Source organism: Bombus pyrosoma, linkage group LG9, assembly GCF_014825855.1.
Source record: "Bombus pyrosoma isolate SC7728 linkage group LG9, ASM1482585v1, whole genome shotgun sequence".
Classification (NCBI taxonomy): Eukaryota; Metazoa; Arthropoda; class Insecta; order Hymenoptera; family Apidae; genus Bombus; species Bombus pyrosoma.
Genome location: NC_057778.1, coordinates 12,906,548 through 12,928,384, shown reverse-complemented (window position 1 = coordinate 12,928,384; position 21,837 = coordinate 12,906,548). Strand labels below are relative to the sequence as shown.

General features: G+C 32.2%; 4 protein-coding genes across 10 annotated transcripts; 3 read left to right on the top strand and 1 right to left on the bottom strand.

The window, feature by feature from the left end:
• The first annotated feature begins 324 nt into the window (after positions 1–324).
• Positions 325–6,835, top strand: LOC122571125 (protein kinase C-binding protein 1). 5 transcript variants are annotated; one of them, XM_043734469.1, is made up of 10 exons: positions 325–785; positions 1,061–1,533; positions 1,712–2,030; positions 2,110–2,290; positions 2,384–4,372; positions 4,477–4,769; positions 5,367–5,492; positions 5,577–5,830; positions 5,967–6,338; positions 6,626–6,835. In XM_043734469.1, the coding sequence occupies exons 2-7, from the start codon at positions 1,106–1,108 to the stop codon at positions 5,439–5,441; spliced, it is 3,285 nt and encodes a 1,094-aa protein (XP_043590404.1). In that variant the 5' UTR covers positions 325–785; positions 1,061–1,105; the 3' UTR covers positions 5,442–5,492; positions 5,577–5,830; positions 5,967–6,338; positions 6,626–6,835. The 5 variants fall into 5 exon arrangements, with proteins under 5 accessions (XP_043590404.1, XP_043590403.1, XP_043590406.1 ...); XM_043734468.1 differs by having other exon boundaries at positions 325–514; positions 5,967–6,835; XM_043734471.1 differs by having other exon boundaries at positions 5,367–5,472; positions 5,967–6,835.
• A 622-nt stretch (positions 6,836–7,457) lies between these two features.
• LOC122571128 (tryptophan--tRNA ligase, mitochondrial) lies at positions 7,458–9,014 on the top strand. The gene is made up of 5 exons (XM_043734477.1): positions 7,458–7,636; positions 7,770–8,032; positions 8,154–8,275; positions 8,357–8,627; positions 8,717–9,014. The coding sequence occupies exons 1-5, from the start codon at positions 7,634–7,636 to the stop codon at positions 8,946–8,948; spliced, it is 891 nt and encodes a 296-aa protein (XP_043590412.1). The 5' UTR covers positions 7,458–7,633; the 3' UTR covers positions 8,949–9,014.
• On the bottom strand, positions 8,784–10,924 carry LOC122571126 (reticulon-4-interacting protein 1, mitochondrial-like). 3 transcript variants are annotated; one of them, XM_043734474.1, is made up of 6 exons: positions 10,365–10,924; positions 10,037–10,269; positions 9,701–9,944; positions 9,539–9,545; positions 9,195–9,459; positions 8,784–9,124 (listed from the first exon to the last, which is right to left on the bottom strand). In XM_043734474.1, exons 1-6 carry the CDS (start codon positions 10,621–10,623, stop codon positions 9,017–9,019), a joined length of 1,116 nt encoding a protein of 371 aa, XP_043590409.1. In that variant the 5' UTR covers positions 10,624–10,924; the 3' UTR covers positions 8,784–9,016. The 3 variants fall into 3 exon arrangements, with proteins under 3 accessions (XP_043590409.1, XP_043590408.1, XP_043590410.1); XM_043734473.1 differs by having other exon boundaries at positions 9,539–9,651; positions 9,735–9,944; positions 10,365–10,920; XM_043734475.1 differs by having other exon boundaries at positions 9,539–9,651; positions 9,735–9,944; positions 10,342–10,482.
• Positions 10,925–11,710: 786 nt separating this feature from the next.
• On the top strand, positions 11,711–20,388 carry LOC122571122 (the record flags this gene model as incomplete). Its single annotated transcript, XM_043734463.1, is given in 7 exon segments — positions 11,711–12,017; positions 14,469–15,109; positions 18,364–18,548; positions 18,628–18,746; positions 18,887–19,094; positions 19,362–19,606; positions 19,830–20,388. Coding segments are annotated over 6 exon segments (1,456 nt in total), but the record flags the coding sequence as incomplete, so codon positions are not given.
• Between the last annotated feature and the right edge of the window lie 1,449 nt (positions 20,389–21,837).

Sequence of the window (21,837 nt, the reverse complement as noted above, 5' to 3'; positions counted from 1 at the left end):
AATAGGAACGCTGCATAGAGTCCTCTTTCAGTCCTTGCCAAATCAGGCATGTACACTGACATGGCTTGTTGATATATTTATGATATATTTATTATACAAATATGTAATATGCGTACGTTATTAGACAAAGACATAAGCAACGTTCTCTTTCTATTCCTATGTCGCTTTTTCAGCTTACTTACACACTCTATCTTTGTATCTCTATAATCCGATGTACTCGTCTGTGCTGTAAATTTCAAATATCATGTTGCACTTTTTGTAGTTAATTACAAACATTACCGAGGGATGGAGACACTGGTAGTAAGGACCCTGGACATTGGAGGGGGAAAGAATGTTCATGCTTTTGATGTAATGTCGTGTTAGTGAGTGGTATATTTCGCTTTCCTTGTTGTTTGGAATTTATATAGAAAGTGATTTACTTGACCTGTTGGATACATTTTAAAAGTTACAGAAATCATTTAAAATATCTTTATTAATTTTATTTTCGGATTCCTATATAAATTCTATATAGATGGTAATTGTTTTGTCTGTATGCATATTATAGTAGTGGATATATTTTAAAATCCCCTATGTTCACCTTACTATTATTATGTGTTCTATCATATTGTTGTTAATCAATATGCAATACAATAATATTATTGGAACAACATTTGTTATTCCTATTTATTTTGTATTAAACTAAAAACTATAGGAATAAGTAGACAAAGAGATTTTATTGATAATCTATTAATTTAACAATTAAAAGATTATTAAGGTACTTTAATCAAGCATAAAACAAGACATTGGTAAATATTTTTCATTAAGCTTATTTCACAAAACTTATTTCTACGTTTGTCCCTTATTCTATTTCTTGAAGTTTCTTAAGAATTCTAACTTATCTACTGAATATATATATTTCTTGTATATTTCTTCAATATTACATATATTCTGTTAAATACTTATGATACATAAAATTATTTGTAAATCCATTTCAAAGAAGGAAAAACTTTCCTTTTAAATATATAAATAATCTTTTATATCTAAAGAAGAACAATTATGTTGTTTTCAACATTGTGTTTAGGTAAACATATATTCAACTAAATGCATGCAATAAAATGACATCAAAATGACATCGGTAGAGGCGCAGAAAGATCTTACAGATTCCTCGTATCTACAAAATTCAATTACAAATGAATCACATGAAGAAAATTCACAATCAACAAATGTCCAAAAAGGACATAATGTAATTAATAACATTAACAAGGAAACAAATAAAGTTGCCATTACGGATACAAAGGACGACATTAAAGATACACAGGATATTACAAATTCTGATCAAAAGGAAAGTAAAAATGAGGAAGTGATCATTTTAGAAAATATTAAGAAAGAAGTAAAATGTAATATAAATAAAATAGAACGTAGGCAGAATACAGGGAAGTTGGATATAATTTCTTCTGTTTCTGACAATGACTTTAAGTCAAGTAAAAATGAAAATGTAAAAGAAACTGTGTTTAAAAGTGGAAATAATTTAAAAAGGACACGACGAAATGTTAGGTAGGCACAGACAATGTTTATTTTTACTGTTCAATATTTTTCATTTTATTTTATTTTACTTACAAATGTGAGTCTGTGTAAGGACATAGTGCAAGGAATTAGCATTCTAAATATTTCGCCAAAATTAATAATATTTCACAAAATAAAATAAACTAAGGAACTAAATTTATTCTTTCAGTATACAAGAGACGGATGTTTCCTTAGATGAAAATAATTTGAGAAATAAGCGAAAAAAGAGAAATACAAATGATAAATTTTGTTGGCGATGTCACAAGGAATCTGTAGAAGCACATTGCAGTGCTTGCCCTAGATCATGGCATCGAAAATGTATAGGAATGCAACAGTCAATTATTCAAAATTGGATATGTGGAGAATGTGCAGCTATTTTGCAAGCAGAAAATGCAGAAACACGTTCTACAGCTATGGCACAACTATCTGTTGACCAATTATGTTTATTACTGAAACATGTAGTCGACAGAATGAGAGAATATCCTGGTGTATGTATTAATTTTCTATTTATGTTAAATTATTTTTGTATTATTCTAGTAAAATTGAATTCAAGTATTTTGGTCATAGTCAGAACCATTTTGGAAACCAGTGGAACTTTCTGAGGCTCCAAATTATTTAGATTACGTGGTAAAGCCAATGGATCTGAGCCTTTTAGAATCGAATGTTCGGGCTAAATTATATGGTAGTACAGACGCATTCATGGCTGATGCCAAGTGGATACAACACAACTGTATTGTATTCAACACATGTATGTGTGTAAACATAAATTAATATTATATTAGAATTAAGTACGTTAGAAAAATGATACTTAAATGGGTTTTATTTAAATTAAATTATACAGGTGGTGGTGTATACACAGATACATCTAAATTAACGAATGCCGCGAAACAAATTATTAAATTGGCACGTCAGGAAGTATCAGAAATTGAAGCATGCCCTGATTGTTATGCTCATGGCAGAAACTTACCAAGACCACAACCAGCATGGTTTATTGAACCCTGTCGTCGTCCTCATCCACTTGTGTGGGCGAAGTTGAAAGGCTTCCCATTTTGGCCTGCTAAAGCTATGCCTCGAATCAATTCTCAAGGTTTTATTGATGTGCGATTTTTTGGGGAACACGATCGAGCATGGGTTCCTCCGCGAGATTTGTATCTATATTCCGAAAACCCACCTGCTCCATTACCGAGGAAGAGAAAATTAGATATGGTAGAGTGTGTTAGAGAAATTACTCGTCACTGTCGGAAGCTAGAACTTGTGTTTGGCCAATTTACATTTGCGCCTCCCAAAGTGCAATATAATCCGCATGATCCAATGCAAATAAAATTACTGTTACCAAATTATGATCCTCTTCATTCTAATAACTGTACATCACCGCAACTCTTGCTTCCCAAAAAGACGCCGCTTCTTAAAAAGCGGATCCATGTAAAAAATAATTTGCAAACAAACTCGGAAAAAGCAGACAATTCCGATACTGAAAATAAAATATCAAATGAATTTAACATAACTAACAAAGGAAGCAAAATTGAAAATAAATCACTTAAAGCAGTACAAGAATCTGATAACTTTCACAAAACCGAAACGGTTACGATTACAAGCAATAATTTAAATGAACCAAAAGAAAGAAAAAGGAAAGTGAATGCGCAACCAGAGAAGAATATGTCAGCAAAGTTCGAAGTGGTGATGAAAGAAGATATAAATACGCCAAGTACAAGTAAAACTAATACAAATAGTGTAAATAATGAGAAATGTGTCAGTAATCCAGTAAAATATGACGCGAAAGCACCAAATTCTATAATGTTGAAACAAGATATTAATCCTGAAAATGCAACAAACAATAATGCAAAATTTTTGGAGAATTCATTACAACAAGAGATAAAATCCTCGAAAAAACATATAGCAAAAGACATTCACATATCCAAAAGACGAATTCCCTTTAAAGTGAACATTATTAAAAGAAGTGTTGGCCAAAATGTAAATTTACAGAAGAATAACTTTAGAAACCATGAAAACACAGAAAAAGTTTACAAGCCAAAGACTAGAATAGTCGATAAAATGAACGCTGAGAAAGCTTTAAAATTTATTACAGCGGAACAAAATCAGAATATGGTAGAATCGACAATTTTGATTAAACGCCAGAATGATTCAATAACATTGAAAGAAGGCTCTAAAAGTGATAATAATAGTAATTTAACAGCATCATCCATTTCAGTACAAACTAATAAAACATCACTTGATGTTGATATTAATGGCGATATTGACATTAATAAAAAAACTGCTACAGATCAACCTGTCGGATTACTTTTCGTAATAAATGATGATAAACCTAATATCAAGAAAAAGTGTACTGAGGAAACTACCGAGAATGAAAAAAAGAGCGATATTTCGGCTCCTGTACAACAAATTTCCAGAGATTCGTTGAGAGTAAAAGATCAACAAGTAAAGGAAAATAGAGCTAGAAAATCATTTCCTAATAAACCTCGTAATTACCCGCAACATATTACTCGTTCATCGACAAATACATTATCCAGTCCGATCGAGTCTACTGTTCATACGTCTACTCATCAGGCTGAAAATTGTGTCGAGTACCAAATGTTGCCCCCAGAAGCAGGTCCTATTAGTGCCCGTTTATATCATGATGCTCAAGATTTAGCTACAAAAATGGCTAAATTAATGGAAGAGGCATATAAAGAAGCAGCGCATGAGAATCAAAATTGTGAAAATCGCGATATGTCCGAAAATCATCAAGCGTCAGTTCATTTTTTAAGATTACAGATAGAACGAATGAGGTGGCAACACCAACAACAATTAACAGAATTAAAACACAACACTGGTATGTCTTTGAAGGTCGCTTCGTGCATCATTTTATTTTACATTTTATTATGTCTGTTTACGAAGGTTACATATACATTTCGCAAATATTTTTTTTTATTACAGACAGAATATTAAGAGAAATGAAGGCAAGCTTAGAAGCTGAACGATTACGTGCTGTCGAGGAAACTCGTAGAGAAGCCGAAGAGGGAATGTTACGCTGTATCGAAGAAATCAAACGTAAACAATGGTGTGCAATGTGTGGCAGAGAAGCATTATTTTACTGCTGTTGGAATACTGCATACTGTGATTATCCTTGCCAACAATCACATTGGTCAGTGCATATGAGAACATGCGCTCAACAACCTTCGTTCACTACTATTATTACTAGTTCTACTGCAAATTCAAATCAGCAACAGGTGATGCCCAGACTTATAATAAATGCACAGCATGTGGCATCAAACATGTGGAGGGCCTAGAGCATACTTTAGTGTAAGTCTCTGCAATTGAAGCCAGAAGTTTCGTAAATTATAAATACTTATTCTCTAAGCTTTAGCAATATCATTGTATTTTTTATTATGTAGCTCACTATAACTTGTATTTATATGTAAGTGTTATTGTTGTAAAGTTAAAACAAACTAGTACTTTATATATAAACTTTTTGTAATGTAAAAATGCAAATAACTTAAAATAAAGAATATGTATTTAAGGAGCAATGCCTGCTCCAATAATTATTATATATAGGAATAACAATTTTGATTTTACTTTTATATTTTATATTTTAGCTAAAATATAAATTAAAATTAAGATTAATATTTCAACTGAAGATACATTATTAATATTTCAACTTACACTGAATATGTCTTTCGACCCTTCATATTTTTGTTATCACTGTTTTTCTAGATTTTCTCAATAATTCAATTATTTGATAATTAGACAATTATATGACAATTTTGAATTACTTTGTCATTCTTATGTTTATGTAATGTTTCAACAAATTTATCTATATTTTTCAGAATCATATCAAAATAAACAGACTTACTAATAAGACATACGAATTGCCTTATGACAAACAGAATGAGATATCGTGATTTTTATATTTGTGTTGTTCTGAAACTGAAGGTAATGGAATTCATCATAGCGTACGTATACTTTAATATAAATGGATACTTCTTATATAATAAAAAAAATAAAGAAAAAAGTCGTTCAGTGCAATTATATTACAGATTAAAAGGGGATAATCTTAAAGTGACAAAAATATTGATGAAATAAAGTAAATAATATTTGTATTTCATTTTGCACAAACGATCTATACTTGTTTTGTATAAAAAATAGAAAAATAAATGAAAATGTTATGTATAGTATGATATAAATAGCTTTTGCCCACTACGTTTTTAAAAACAATGGGAAAGATGCCTGTCTACCTTTATAAAAACTACATATGTATGTGTAGCCAATTTACTTATGTGTATAATACCAGGTAATAGTTATTTATTTCACTCCAAAATTTTTAATAGTTAAATATCGCGTTCTTCTGTATTTTTCTATTCTCTAAGTACTTTCGCAGTTTTTGTTTCGTAGTCAGATTCTCCAGGGATAGCGTTTTTATGTTTCAGATAACGCAAAGTTGGAGAGTTTACCATATCTAAACTTTTCCTCGTATATCTTTTAAAATACTATAATCAAATAAGTATTTATAGATTTATCAACTTCTAAGAAGTATCAATTATACCTATGAATTTTTTATAACCTCTCCAATACATATCAACGTTAATGGTCCAAAAGTGTAATATATGAATTAAAAGAAATCATTAAAAGGGAAGAGATGCACAAATACGATGAAATGATGTTTAAATCTCTTCTATTGGTAATTAATTACATATCTCATAGGGTCGTACTAAATTTTTTGTGATTTGAGTTTGTTTCAGAATCTATTGTGAAATCGACAGAAGAAGACTCCTATTGGTTGTATTCCATATACATACAATGTAATGTCTTACGTCCTACATAGTCTCCCATCCATTTTTAGTAATATTTAGTTTTTTATATACATAAGTAATTACATTCATATACATATATTCGTATTGCAATTGTATTCTTCATAATTTAAAAAAATTTGATTTTAATCCCAACCATAATTTATGTAGTAATTTTCTCCTATGAATTATTAAAGTTCATCGATTGCTTCCACTTATAGCGCTTATGTTTATAGTTTACACGTTTAACAGATTTAACCTTTCGAGTTGAATATACATAATTCCTGTTTTCTCTGTAGCAAATCGAAGAGGACATAAGAAACACTCCGATTTTTTATCAGATCGATATTACAAAATATGAGACACAAAGTTCCGTTTAGTGTAACGCCTATATTGTTTTTAGTCAATGGTAAGAGCTATATCTAATGATCAGTGATTGTATCATAGATGTAGTATATATGTAATATGTACATATAAGAATATGAATAAAAACTAAAGATCAGACGAAACCTAATTTTTATATTCACAGAACTTGTATCTGAAGACAAGACTTTATAAAGTTTCGAAGCTATCAAATCTGGAATACTTATCTTTTTCCTTCTTTTCTGAGGAGTACCTATTCTGTCAGAAATTAATATTTTAATAAATTTTGTCTAGAAAGCCACATTATTTATTTGTAGAATTGTATCAATTAAGTTTCAGATCATAAAAATAGTATAAAGTTCCAGGTTTTAGAAACTCGTGAAACTCGAATTTCGAAGTATTTCTAAGTTTTGAGGCTTCTAGTGTCATAAGATCTTAACTCTAATAGTAAAATGTGTATCGTATTCAATTTGGTACTACATGGTTGTTACGATAAATTCAAAACAAGTATTTGATATTTGATTTTGATTTTATAACTACAGCGGTACTTAATTGATAAAAAATGTTCACGAGATTGAAGAGCGTTATCACGCTTCGAAGAAATACTTTCCAATGCATAACTATGAAAGAATACAGTCAAAAGGTTAATTTTAATTATGTTAAAAATTGTGTAACACATACATACACATACACACACACACACACATATATAGATTTCATATATATCACAAAATTAATTATAGGTTTCCAAAAGTGACTATCCAAAGAGAATATTTTCGGGAATTCAACCAACTGGAAACTTGCATTTAGGAAATTATCTTGGTGCTATACAAAAATGGATACAGTTACAAGATAGCGGAGAAAATGTTATTTGGAGCATTGTAGATATGCACTCTACTACTTTACCACATGTAAAGATTTGTTGAATTTACGTTCTGTATTTAATGGTAACATACTCAAAGAACCATATCTATTCTATTTATTAAATATATATTTGTTTATAAAAAACGAAGTTTTGGTTTCGTTAAAATGAAAAGGAAAGAAATATGAGTACAAGTCAATTAAGAATAAACATTATAGGATCCCAAAGAATTAAATGATAACATACTTAAAATGACGGCAACATTACTAGCATGCGGTATTGATCCAAATAAGAGCATATTATTTCAACAATCTACTGTGGATACACACGCACAACTGTCCTGGATTTTGGGGTGTCTAACAACTTTAGCAAGACTAGCTCGCTTACCTCAATTCAAAGAGAAAAGTCGGACATTAAAAGATGTCCCTCTAAGTTTATATATTTATCCTGTTCTACAAAGTGCTGATATATTGTTGTATAAGTAGGTATTTTATATGCAAAAATAATAAGATTGATACCTTATTTTATGTATCCTCAGGATATATTAATATATAGTATTAATTGAAACTATAATTTAGTAAAAAAAACAATGCTTATTACAGAGCAACACATGTTCCAGTTGGACAAGATCAAGTTCAACACATTCAATTAGCACAGGAGTTAGCCATTAAATTCAATAAAAGATTTGGAAATACTTTTCCCGTGCCTCATTCTTTAGTTAATGGTAAAAATTTTATTTATTTAAAGATAAATAAACTATATATTTTATGATATATTTATTGCTAATAGAATGCATGTGTTGCAGAAAATGCAAGTCAACGTATAAAATCTCTTCGTGATCCTTCAAAGAAAATGTCGAAGTCTGACCAAAATTCAAAGAGCAGATTAGATATACTAGATAAGCCAGAAGTATTGGCAACAAAAATAAAGAAGGCAGTTACCGATTGTACATCGAAGGTAACTTATGAACCAGAAACACGGCCTGGTGTTGCAAATTTAGTTATTATCCATTCCATGCTTAGTGGAAAATCACCAAATCAAATATGTTCTGAAGTAGAAGGGCTAGATACTGGAAAGTATGTACATTAAGATATTAAGTTTTTTTATCTTTACTCGCTATGTATTTAAATTATTTTCTTTTCATTTATCTATTTGTGTATTGCAGATATAAATTAGTGGTGACGGATTTAGTTATAGAAAAATTGACCCCTATTCGTGAAAAATTTTCAAGATTAATTAAGGAACCAGTTTATTTGCAAGAAATTTTGAGAAGCGGTACAGAAAGGGCAACAGATATAGCTAGTGATTGTTGGTGTGAAGTTCAAAATAAAATCGGCTTTAAAAATGACATTCTTAGTGAAAATAAATCAGTACAGAATATAATACACAATATATAATATAAACCGAATATTTATTTATAAATAAGATGTATATTTATTTAATAATTACTATTGTATTGATGATACTATCTCATATCAATAACCAATTTACCTCGTAAATGACCTTGAGTTACTCTATCATAAGCTAATGGTAAATCTTGAAATTGGTAGACTTTCTTAACCACAGGAACCACCTATGCAAAGTAAGAAGATATTGGTATGCTATATTATGATGACATATGTGTGTATGTGTGTGTATATGACCTTTCCACTTTCGACAAATTCTTTAAGTGTTTTAATTCCTGCTGCAGAAGGAATAAAAAATCCCCATTTCACTGTACTTTTATTTTCAATTGGAATATTATATTTTACCAGCTCTCCTATATTCTTTACTGTACCCACAATCAATCCATGTTGATCAGTATTTTTTAGTACAGGAGAATTCAAAGTTATATAAGTACTATGGGGGTAACCCCTTAATCGTATTTGATCTGGCCCTTGATTAGCGCAATCCAAAATTATATTATAGCTGAATTGGAAATTAATAAAGTTTATATCAAAAATAGACATTCTTTGATGTAGGATAGATTAATGACTGAATTACATACGGTCCCTCTGCAATAATTCTTGAATCAGCATCATCTAATTTATAATCAATTACAACATCAGGTCCAAGCTTTTGTACCATATTTACAGCATCACTACTGCATGTAGTAATGACCTGAATCATTTTGATATGTTTTATAATATATAAAAATGGTAATTCTTACTTGTATCACAAATGACAATATCAATTTGTATTACATGCATGTTCCAAGCCTTTAAAAGTTGTACTGCTATAGTTCCAACTCCTCCTGAACCACCTAATACTAGGACTCTATTATTTCTTCTTGTAGGCATTCTACTTTTATAACACAACGCACCAGTAATCCATAATGCAGACCATGCTGTAAGGCCAGCATATAATATACTGGCTGCCTCGATGTATGATAAATTTCTAGGTCGTAGACTGACCTATGAATGAACATCACTATAGTTTATATATTTTGTATGTTATATCGCGATGTATTCTTATATTTATTATTTATTTATCCAATTATATTTACCGATGTATTATCAACAACTACATAACCAGCATGACAACCCTGTTGCTCCACAGGAACTACACCCCATACTTCATCACCTAACATTAATCTATCTCCGACACCATGTCCTTTTGACACTACTATGCCAGAAAAATCTCTACCTAAAGTTAATGGCAATTCTAATTCACCGTACTGTCCACTGGTAAGATTTCTAGCTTTTCTCATTAAATTTAACATTACTGCGCCATATCCTCCTAATATAAAACATTCAGTTATGATGCTACATGTTTATCGTTTAAGCTGTAAGAAACAAAAAAGAAACTGACAATTAGTATAAGATAATTCATACTTGTCATAGCTATATCTATGGAGTTTACGCTAGAGGCTTCAACTTTGACAAGAATATCTGTTGGTTTAGCGATCACTGGAATCCTGACATTTGAAAGTTTTAATTCTTCCAAACCACCGTATGAGTGAATTTGCCAAGCTTGCATTTTGTCCTCAACATTTTCTTTATATTTGGCTAATACATTACTAAGAAAACGTGATTGTATGCTTCCAATATTTGATTTTAGATTTAGCGTTATTCTTTTTAACATTTTCCACATTGATTCCAGTTGAGCACTAAATAATGTAAAATTTAAAGATAGGTTACGTTCAAGAGATTCTATTAATTTAATTCGCAGCAATATTAGAAGTATTTTCTTTTATAATTTAACAATGTAAATTCACACATGATGTTAGAAAAATGGATAATTTAGTGACTTTGATTGAAGTTCTTTTCCATGGTAAAATTGTCTAACATTAATTTCTCCTGTATTCAATACGTATCCAATAGCTGTATCCAATACGAATTATGAATTGAACGTTAATGTCGTGTTTCTTTTTTTATTTGTTCTTTTTTTCTTTGATATGTACACTTTGATATATATATATATATATATGGATTTGAGTACATATATATGTGTAAAATATATCATGTATATACATATATATGTACGTGATTAAGTTTGTGTAACGTCTTATTTACGTATTTTTATCTTTGTTATCCATTAAATTGAAATGTACCACGATTAGAAATTCTATTCCTATTGACGAATTAAAAGCAATAAATTCAAATAAAATGTACATACAAATGTATATGTATAAACGAATATTTTTTTCATTTAGAATATTTGCATCAATAGTCAAAATCACACATTTTCACAATCAATGTTATCATTACATTATATAATCTGATATAATAAAAGATGAAGTTTATGAATTTAATATTAAAAAAAGAAATTAGCGAAAGATAGTTATAACTATAATTGACTGCCATATAATGTCATTGATATTATTCTTCGTTTCATTCTTAAATATTAAATATAATAGATATATACAGAATACTTATGTATATATAATAAGCATTAGAAGAAATACATGCATTATTTGGTTGTTATATTGCTAAATGTATTACAATATAATAATAGAATAATAATATATTATAATTATATTTGAAGGTTTCATATCAGTATTGTGTGTAAAATGAAAATCATTCATAATTTTGAAAATTCTCTATACATCATTGAATTATATACGCACGTTGACGCACTATGTACACAAATAGGGATAAAATTTATTTATATAGATATGTATACCTTAATTACTGAATACGTTCAATCAATTAGAAAAAAAGAAAGGCTCGAGTCCGCGTATGATAATAAATTATGCTACATGCGCATAGATAATCGAAGATGTGGTTTCGTTAATCTTTGGTGGTACTTTTAGCAGTGGATCATGTGGTACAAGAGAGTAAAACGAGGGTGGTTCTTTCGTTTTACGAGTAAATTTGACAATGCGCATGCCTGTTATCGATCGCTAATCACTATGGTTACGCCTCGGGATAGAGGTACGACAGCGACTACGACGGTGACGACGACGGCGACGACGGCGACGACGACGACGACGACGACGACGGCGACAACGACGGTGACAGCGATCACCCTGCATTTGTTTCACGGTGAGTTTAACGAAAGTTTAAATAATTGATTCGATATAATTGATCGAATGCAAAAGGGAATAAAAGTGATAAAAGTGAAGACTTTGAAGAAAAAAGTGCATAAGCTGATTGAGTGAAAAGAAATGAAATAAGGTGTAAATTTTCGAAATTTTAGTAGAGATAGTTTGATCTTTGTGTGACATACCACTTGCTGATAGGACTAAAGTGGGGAGACACGTAATCGACATACAGACCGAAGGAGAAATAATGAGAGAGAAGTAAACTGAGAGAGATAAAAAGAGAAAGAATAAGTGGAGATGAGGAAGAGGTGAGAAAGGAAAAAAATCGGGAGAATGAAGGAACAGGTGAGGGGTGGGCAGAGAAATAGGAGTAGGAGTAAAACTCAGAGGAAGAAGAGGGGGAAAGGGCTGGTGTTGGGGTCGAAAGGAGGTGGACGAAGGGGAATGGGAAAATGCATACAGGGCTGTTCAGAGTAACATGGAGCGCATCGCGGGCGCAGCGAGAGAGGATATTGACATTTTCGGTCGAGGGGCGCGCATTCGTAGAAGAAGGGGTAGTGGGTAACGGGGCAGTCGCCTCTTTTACCCGATCCTGCAGTATCCATGACTACGCCGTCCGCGAGGATTTCGCGCGAAATACCGGAAATTTCGGACGCGTAATCTTTTATTTTAAATAGTCTGTCAGTGAATTGTCAGGTGTTTTAGATCCTGTTAAACGACGTCAGTCGTTAGGTCGACAATCGCTTATTGTTTGACAGGTGATCGTTTGCGAATCATTTGCTTTCGAAAAGGGTGGATACCGTGATCTCACACCCCGCTACTACGATCGCGGTAGCCCATCCCTTCTTTGATTCCGTCCCTAACCCCTTCTCATCCGTTCGTTTATCTTTCTATCTCTTACTACAGCATATATCCTTTTCTCCCTTCCTTCTCTATTCGTTTCTCCCTTTTTTTCTTTCTCACTGTCATTCTTCACTTCCACCTTCTTTTACCGTCAAACATAGAACGTGTTCGACATCTTCCGCTGTGGCGAAGATACCGCCAATGCAATGGTGAGTTTTTTCTCCTGACTAAACCAAGTCGAAATACACGAACCTGTACAAATGAGTAGGCGACAAACGAGCGGACACAAGAAGATATGTGTACTTATTTATCTGGGCAGAGTAAATGTGTGAGAAAAAGAGACTGAGGAGAGAGAGAGGGGGAGCGAGAGTGGGGCGGTGGAGGGCGGGGAAGGAGAATCGTAAAAGGAGAAAGAACGAAAAGCATACGATAAAGTGTATTCAGAGGGTGTTCAGAAAATGAGAAAGGCTAAAAAGGACCTTGAATAGAAGAGTCTCTTGTTGAAAGTTGGGAAACGAGGGGCGTTGATTGAACACCAAACAGCAAATGGGTATATCCTACCTGGTGCAATGTTTACTCGAATTCCACAGTGAAATATCTTCGATTAGGCGGTGTCGGTCTTCCTTTATTATTCGATAACATGATTAGTTACTAGTTACAGTGACATGTGCTATTCATCGTTAATTGCGTAATGCTTTTGTTAAATAGTTTCGAAATGATATTTTGAGAAGCATTTTCGATGGTTAATCAAAATTTACTTCGAGCTGTACTGTCCTTTTTATTTATATCGTTAATTGTCATTCTATTTTGTTCCAACACTTATTTAGTGGATTAACCGACATTAAATATATTCATCTAAAGGTACATTTACCTAACTGCTTTTAATTGTTCCTAGTAATTTCGCGATCTGTATTTTTATTCCTGTTTGCCGAAATGATTGCGTCGTATTGTATCAATGCCCAAAAGCTTGTATGTATATTGATATTTCGTCGTTTTTGAAGCAAAAATGGCGGTACTTGTTATTACAAATAGGTAGGTATAACTATAATAGCGAACAGTATTGAGGTAAACCAATATTTATACACACAGGAAATAACGAATATAAGTATAACAGAGTAATGCGTATTATGTAGGTGAAAAGTCGGTATCGGTTCAGTAACCCTCTCGGCAACGCCACCCCTATTATTATCCGTAACACGTCCACGCAACACTTTGTTCCGCTTCATTCACCTCGCTAATGTCTGTGCCGTCGTATGACACTGTGTCATCGCAATTATTTTTTTTAGATATCGAAATAATTTGAGGCAGAGAATATATCATCTTTTGCATATAATTTTTAAAGATATTTGACGAAATGCTTTCTTTTTATTAGTAATTATGTAACTGAATTGCAACATTACGCAATTTTGCTATATTCTAATGTAAAGCTTGTTTTTCTCTCTCCGATATCGTCCAAAGAAACAATATCGGATTAAGTAAACTTGAGGTTAAAATTAAAGGTGACTTGTGAGACTGATGACCGACACAGAATCTTCTCCTTTTCTTTTCTTTTCTTGCTTGTTTCACTGACAATTTTTAAATTAATATGATACAATTATTATATTTCCAGCGATTATGTCAGGGGCAAGCTGATAAACTTTTGAACACCTGCAATGATGTGACAATAAAGGTATATTCTCCTACATCCTTTCTCATATCGCGGGGTATTGTCCCTGTTATACAGTGCTTCCCAGAATAGAACAAGAGAATGAAATAAAAATTATCATCAACTAAATCGATGATTAATGAAAACGGTGCCAAACGTCGATAGACAAGCCAATCAACGTGAATATACAGCATCTTGATATTCCGATAAACATCGATAATTAGGGAGCAGAAAAGGAACAACAAGAATAAGAAGAAACGAGGGGTTGACCACTGATTGCAAAACGCACACAACAGAACAGGTTGATTAAGATCAAATCTTAACGAAGGAAAACACAAACAGACAAGGAAAGCACAAAGAAGGGAGAAATAGTGGTAGTTGTTGAAAAAACAGTAAATTGATTATTCAAAGGTTGCGTGAAAGAAGGAAGGATTACAGGTGGTATAAGAGAATAACAAGAATAGAATGGGCAATAAGTTGTCTTGCAGTTGTGCTCCTCTTATCAGAAAGGCTTATCGTTACGAGGATTCACCATGGCAGGCTGGCGCGAGGGGCGGAATGGGCGGCAGCGGAGGTCGCAGGGGTGACACTGGCCACTTGCTCAGGTGCGGAAGCTTAAGAGAAAGGAAGAGGTGCGCATACCATACCATTCAACCATTCAACCACTCCATTCGACTCCATTATCAGTCTTTACTTTTTAGGAAGGCTACTTACTCATGAAAACACATTGCTCCTTCTCATTTAGCTCCCAACTCAATTGTCCACATGTCCCCATATAACACATACACACTTATTTACATCGAATGCACTATTACTTGCTTACTCCTCAGGTAGAATATATTTATTCGAACTGTTTGCTTTTACATTGTCCTTTTTAAGAGAACTAATCACTATCTTTATTTCCCTGCCGTATCCATGTAGCAGTAGCGTGTACCTTTAGTCCATAATACGCATACTGTTCCCTCAATTTGAATTTTAAATAAGAGCGCGCGATATTTCGTGCAACTGAAGATCTTCCCTTTTCTCCTTTTTGATACTTGAAATATCCTCGAAGACTATCATCTATTGTAATAATGTTGATTAAATACGCGTTTAATTAAATTGTTCTACCTGAGATTTTCCTCTTTCCTCTTTTTTCTTCGCTCTCTTCCATTCTTTCTTATTTCTTGTTTATTTGTCTTTTTGCTGTTTTCTCTCTGACACGCACATATGTACCCATATTTACAATCATCTATATACGTATTTCGCATCAAATCACTTTCTCTTCCTTTCTCTCTATTCTGACTTCATTTTTTGATACATATCCTATTTTATCTATCCCTGATCTTCTGTCATTTAGTTGCCATATCGCCCATTGTCTTAGCTGAAATTCTACTTAATCATATTTCTATCTTTTCCAATATCGAAGACACAACATATGATTTTCTATTAAATTTAAAATTAATATCGTAACATAAATCTTTTAGAGGATTTTATAGCTATACATATAATAATTTTATATGCCAAATCTTGAAAATTTATAATTCGTTTTTGAACACTGTTTAATCATATGCTGTGATCAGTTATACATTTCTGTAGTTTTATTATGCTTAAAATTATTGTATACTTTCAAACTAATATAATTCTAGAATTATTTAAAAATTCTAACCATAAATGTTATTGATTCTCTTGTGTTAAATGTTAATATGAGCAACACGCTCACTTTAGGATATACACGCTCTTATATGAGTTAATCTTTTTTGTACTTTGTCCATTAAATTTCGTCGTGCTTATATGACTGTAACACATTATCTGTTAAATTTAGGACTGTATTGCATGCACATTGCAATTTATGCAATTATATTTGATACAGTTATTATTGCATTCTATTCCAAAAGAAAGAAATCGTGCATAATAACGCTGCACAAAAATGATGATAGTGGGATTGCGATACGTTGTAAGTTTAATTTATACAATGAAACATGCACATTAGCTGGTATTTTAATTATTTACATTATTAACATGCATGTCTTTTCAAAAATGAATTAAAAATACAAATATGCATCTTGTACTCTTTAATTTCAGAAAATAAGAAAAAAAATGAAAAGCAAAAGGGAAACGACAAAAAAGCAAACACGAAACAAAAGAATATACATTTTTTTTTTCGTATTACACACTGTCTGGTGAGGTATCCAATAAATTTTGTCCATGTATTTAAAAAATTATCGTGAGTTAAAAAAAGATCGTACAAGTTCAATATAGATCAATTTTGTTTCGTTATATATTTAGTATCGACGTAACATCTTGTTTACGATGGCTCAAGAATAAATAAATGATTCTCAAGTTATAAAGGCACAAATGGTTGCCCAGTTATAAAGTCAAAGCGTAAAACCTAAATAGTATTCTCAGTTCGTTTGGTTAGTGAGATTTGATAATATATTTGATACCTCATATTTTTCAAAATATTACAGAATATTTCCGACATATGCATAATATTCGTACGTGTGCTAATCGGAAATATGTATGTACATAGCGCATACAGAACGATATACAGAATATTATAGGGACAATTTAAATCTTGGACTGCGTTAAAGTTATTTGGAAATAAATATTTTCCTTACAGTCTTTTATTTACGATATTAAGTTTCTGCTGTTGCCTGCTCAATAATACAGTTGAAGCTCAAGGACGCGAAAACTTCTATGACACTACAATTTCGTTCTTTGCTTTCAGATCCGCTTTGGATATATAAACTTACTTTACTTCGAATTATTTGCCACGTGTTTAGGTGCGTTATTTTACCTGTATAATTCAGATTTAAACAAGGCCAACCTCTGCAATTTGAAATTTATCTCTGTAAGTCTTAGATTCCTGCATCATGCGCGTATCCCCCACACCCAAGTTATATATAATATAAAGTAAACTATCATTTATTTTCGTAAATAAAAAATTCATCTTCGAAAATTAATCTTTTTTTTCGAATTGTCATAATTTGAAAAATATTATTCCTCGCACGAAATTTCTTTAAGTTTGTTAAATTCTCGCTTGTTAAACTTTTCTTATTCGAAAAATTCGAAGATCCTGTTTCTTTCCTTGAGATTCAACTTACTGAGATTCAATCGTAATTGTATTAGTAAAAGTTAATTAATTAGTAGTTACCGAGGATTAGGACATATCATTTTAAAAAAGGCAGAAAGAAAGAATTCGAAATGGACATCCGTACATCGTAAAAGAGCCTCGAACTTTTTGTCTTTGTACACAAAAATGTTTTATATTATGTATTTCGACACTCGAAATGTATAAACTTCTTAGCTTCCTGTTAATTTCGCAATCGCGTTACATACATTTATCTTGATATATATATATATATATATATATATATATATATATATATATGTATATCAAAAACGCCTTTCAAATATTTAAAGAAACGGAGTTTTCCTCGCGATTAAATGCGAAGTGTAAATCTGTATTCTGTAATAATCGATTAACGAAACGAAACAGATGTATACTCTGTACGATTATTTTTATTCAAACCGATCTGTTGAAATTTGTCAACGACATTCACCTGACATATTAGTTTGATTTGTTCCTTGTAAATTATTCATGTACTACCATGCGCTTATACGCGAACAAAGATATATAGAAGAAAAAGTAAAAAAAGAAGAACAAGTAGAAGAAGAGGAAGACGGAGAATAGAGAATGTTATTTACAATAGTAGTCATACCATGTGCTGAATACATATTTCTACGCTGACTGATATTCAAACATCTTGTTCGTTTGAATTGTTTTTGTTCGTTTCCTTTCAGTAGTAATCCGTTCGATATATGCAACAAATGTTTTTACTGTGATCAATTACAATTCAGCAATAAAAATTTTTAGACTGTGGGCCGAAGTGTTCCATGTAAGTGCCAGTGGAGCAGGGACTGTAAAGTGGCAGCAGGTCTCCGAGGATTTAGTTCCTGTAAATATCACATGCATTCAAGATTCGCCAGAATGTATTTTCCATATTACCGCATACAACAGTCAGGTGGACAAAATTTTGGATGTACGATTAGTTCAACCAGGTAAGATCATTACTTGATATCGTATGAAAGACGATAGACAGAAATGTAACTTATTAAAAGATAATTAATATTATTCTAGGTACACGTATTGGGCAAGCATCAGAGTGTTTTGTTTACTGGAAAGATACAATGACCAACGATACCTGGGGATTGAATTTTACTTCTCCGATAGATGCTAAACAATTCAGAGAATGTTGCGTAAGTTTATAACGAATGTTCTTTTGTACGGTACGCATGGAATCATTTTGGACATTTTACCGGTTTCATAAGAACAGGGATCGGCATTAATTTTCATGGTATTCGAGTCATTTACAGTCATTAGTTAATTTTTCGTACAGTCACCGTCGTTCAAGATTTCAAGGAAAGCGTCCTCTTCTTACTCGTTGAAGCTTGAGCCACCTAACAAACAAAAGATCAAAACCCGGAGAAAGCCCTTATCGACACCGGCATCACCGAGTAGATCCAAGGAGCCTCAATGCACTTGCATGACCCCAGAACAACTTGCCAGGTTTCGAAGCCACGAAGCTAGATATCGAGGCTTTTGTGGTACGATATATTTGTTAAGTTGTATATTAATATATAAATTAATTTCGAGATTGCATAATAGACAAGTAATCTGCGGGAACGACAAATTTAACGTACTTATGTTCATGCAGAGGCGCGCGTGTTTAACAGATTATTAAGTTAATTATTTACATGATGACACTGAGCTATCTACTTAAACGTCAATTTGCATTCCGATTTTTTACATGATAGTACGAGGTTTGATATATTTCTGTTTATTTTACTGTTATTCTGTTATACATAATGCAGGTACTTCTACGCTTCCGCGAACTATGGCACGATCCACGGAAGTTGAGATGACACCAGCTCGTGATAAAATAACTGCAGCAACATCCAGTGCGTCCCTCTACGACAACGTTAACAATGCGAATGTAACGCCAGGAAAAACACCGAAAACAGGCGAATCAAAGCAAAAAGAGAAACAAAATGAAACCTGTCAAACTACACCAAAGACGGCAAACGTAGGAATCGAAACAGTCACCGTTGGATCACAGGTAAGTTGTACAATCATTATCTATGTGTATATCCCTATACGTATATAGAATGTGTAACATACATGTATATTAAAGTTAACATTCGATTCAACATAACTAACAAAATGAAGTAACTACTTATAAGTAAGTAAGTAAGTAAGTAATGTAGGAGTAAGCACAAAAGTAAGTGAAATATGAAAGAAAGTTAGAAGAATAAGTTGTTTCTGCTTGATCTGAATTATAGATCGATAGCCCGGAAGAAAAAGGCGCCGCAGTTTCTCCGAAGAAAGGCCAGAAGCAAAGTCAAGATTCGTCTACTCAACAAAATAGTACTGAAATGCTAAAATCAGAGGGTACACAAGCCGGTGGTACTTTACAAAATAAATCTTTACGAAAAGAGCAATTACATCATACAAAGTCTGCTGATTATACAGACTTGGAAATGCAAAATGGCAATATTTTCAATATAGTGAACAATAATCACAGTGGAAAGAAATCAAAAAGCAAGAGTACGGATGATATGAGGATTGAAAATGCACAAAATGGTGGAATTAGTTTAGATTCGAATACCTTGAAAAGAATGCTGAAACCAATGTCGAGTATCGATAGTCCCGTTACATCCCCAGAGATGACCAGAAAGAGGCACAGCCATCATAATTATCATTACCACCCAAGCAATAACAATCAGAAATACGTCATGCAAGAGACTGAAAATGAAAATTGTGCGCATTTATATCGAGCACCATATAATAACAAGTTCCAGGCATCTAGAAGCGTGCATGACATGGGACGTCAGTACACTGGTACATACGATAACAATTTCATTTACGGTCCAATACATGCATTTTTCTTTCACTTTTGTTCTCCCGGATCTTAATTAAATTTTTTTATTATTCTCGTTTCATTTACAATTTGGAACTTAGTGAGACACGAAATTCCTTTTTACACATATACATACATTCATAAATACACGAGCGTATACGTCTGTAAATACGTATATCCATATACGTATATGTATATATATGAAGCACATGCAATTGTTTATAATAATACCAAACTAGAATTTCGGTGATCTTTTAATCTCTTATCTTATCTTTTTCTAATAATAAATTATAAAAATAATAAGTAACAAAAAAATATTTTGTTACTTATTATTGCGAATATTTGAAACTTCTATTCTTTGGACTGTTTGCATGCTATTTATTTATATGAATATATATATATTAGAAAAGAAGAATCTCTATCGCGTATTAATTTAATAGCGTAATTTTTATTCCACACTCAAAATAACGATATTGTGTATAACTATATTTAAATGCATTACTTATGTATATTTCATTTAATTGAAAAAATCCATAGTTTTGTAAATGATTATTGATTAACAAGAGTATAGTGCCAAGTGCAATTGTCAAACATTATTGTATAATATATAGCATAAGACTATGTTTACAGTAGATGCGCGTTTTGATGAACCGTTATTTTGACGAATGAAACATCTGAAAACCGAAATGCATACACTCGTAAGAATCTACATATATACATATATATACATACATAATTACATATATACATACATGTATACTTATGAACATACATCCATACATGTTCCCTTGCTTTAACGTATCGAATTCGCCAGAACATGCATGCACTATAATGATAGGCTTAGGACCGGTGCAGACGAGTGGTTTGTGGCAACGTCACCGCTGTGCCGCGACAATTTGCTGTCGCTTTCGACCGTCGAATAATGTTATTTTATAACACAGCGGCAAATCACCACGGCGGTGACGCTATCGCAAACCGTTTGCCTGCATCGGGGTCTTAAGGATAGAAAACTGGCAAAAGAAATGTATTCGTACATAAGCATCCCTGTTTGAAAAGCAATATTGTGTTGGCAGAAATTAACTCTGTAAAAATTTTTAAACAAATGAAAGTGACCAAACAACGGTTCTTTTTATTGATCGCGACACATACACACGTACACATTTACATACTGTGTTGTGTGTTATGCAAAAAAAGATTCATTAAATCTTAATAAACTAGCGAAATTGACTTGATTGCTGTTGACATCGACTGATTCTATAAACCATATGTACTAGTCTTCAGCTAGTATCGTTTTGTTCTAAGTGCTAAAAAAAAAAATTGCATTGCATATTCTATAAATAAATAAAGGGGTGCGTAGTTGATTAACAGGGATGCATGGCGCATGTCAACTTACACCATCGAATCAACGTGAACGCAAAAAAGTAACGATT

Coding starts and splice junctions, on each gene's coding strand:
- LOC122571126 (XM_043734473.1), bottom strand. CDS start 10,623: ATGTGGAAAATGTTAAAAAGAATAACGCTAAATCTAAAATCAAATATT. Junction 9,945..10,036: donor TAGTTGTTGATAATACATCG/GTAAATATAATT, acceptor GTTCATTCATAG/GTCAGTCTACGACCTAGAAA. Junction 9,125..9,194: donor AATTTGTCGAAAGTGGAAAG/GTCATATACACA, acceptor TACTTTGCATAG/GTGGTTCCTGTGGTTAAGAA.
- LOC122571125 (XM_043734468.1), top strand. CDS start 1,106: ATGACATCGGTAGAGGCGCAGAAAGATCTTACAGATTCCTCGTATCTA. Junction 4,373..4,476: donor AGAATTAAAACACAACACTG/GTATGTCTTTGA, acceptor TTTTTATTACAG/ACAGAATATTAAGAGAAATG. Junction 4,770..5,366: donor CAAATTCAAATCAGCAACAG/GTGATGCCCAGA, acceptor TATATTTTTCAG/AATCATATCAAAATAAACAG.
- LOC122571128 (XM_043734477.1), top strand. Junction 8,033..8,153: donor GCTGATATATTGTTGTATAA/GTAGGTATTTTA, acceptor TGCTTATTACAG/AGCAACACATGTTCCAGTTG. Junction 8,276..8,356: donor GCCTCATTCTTTAGTTAATG/GTAAAAATTTTA, acceptor CATGTGTTGCAG/AAAATGCAAGTCAACGTATA.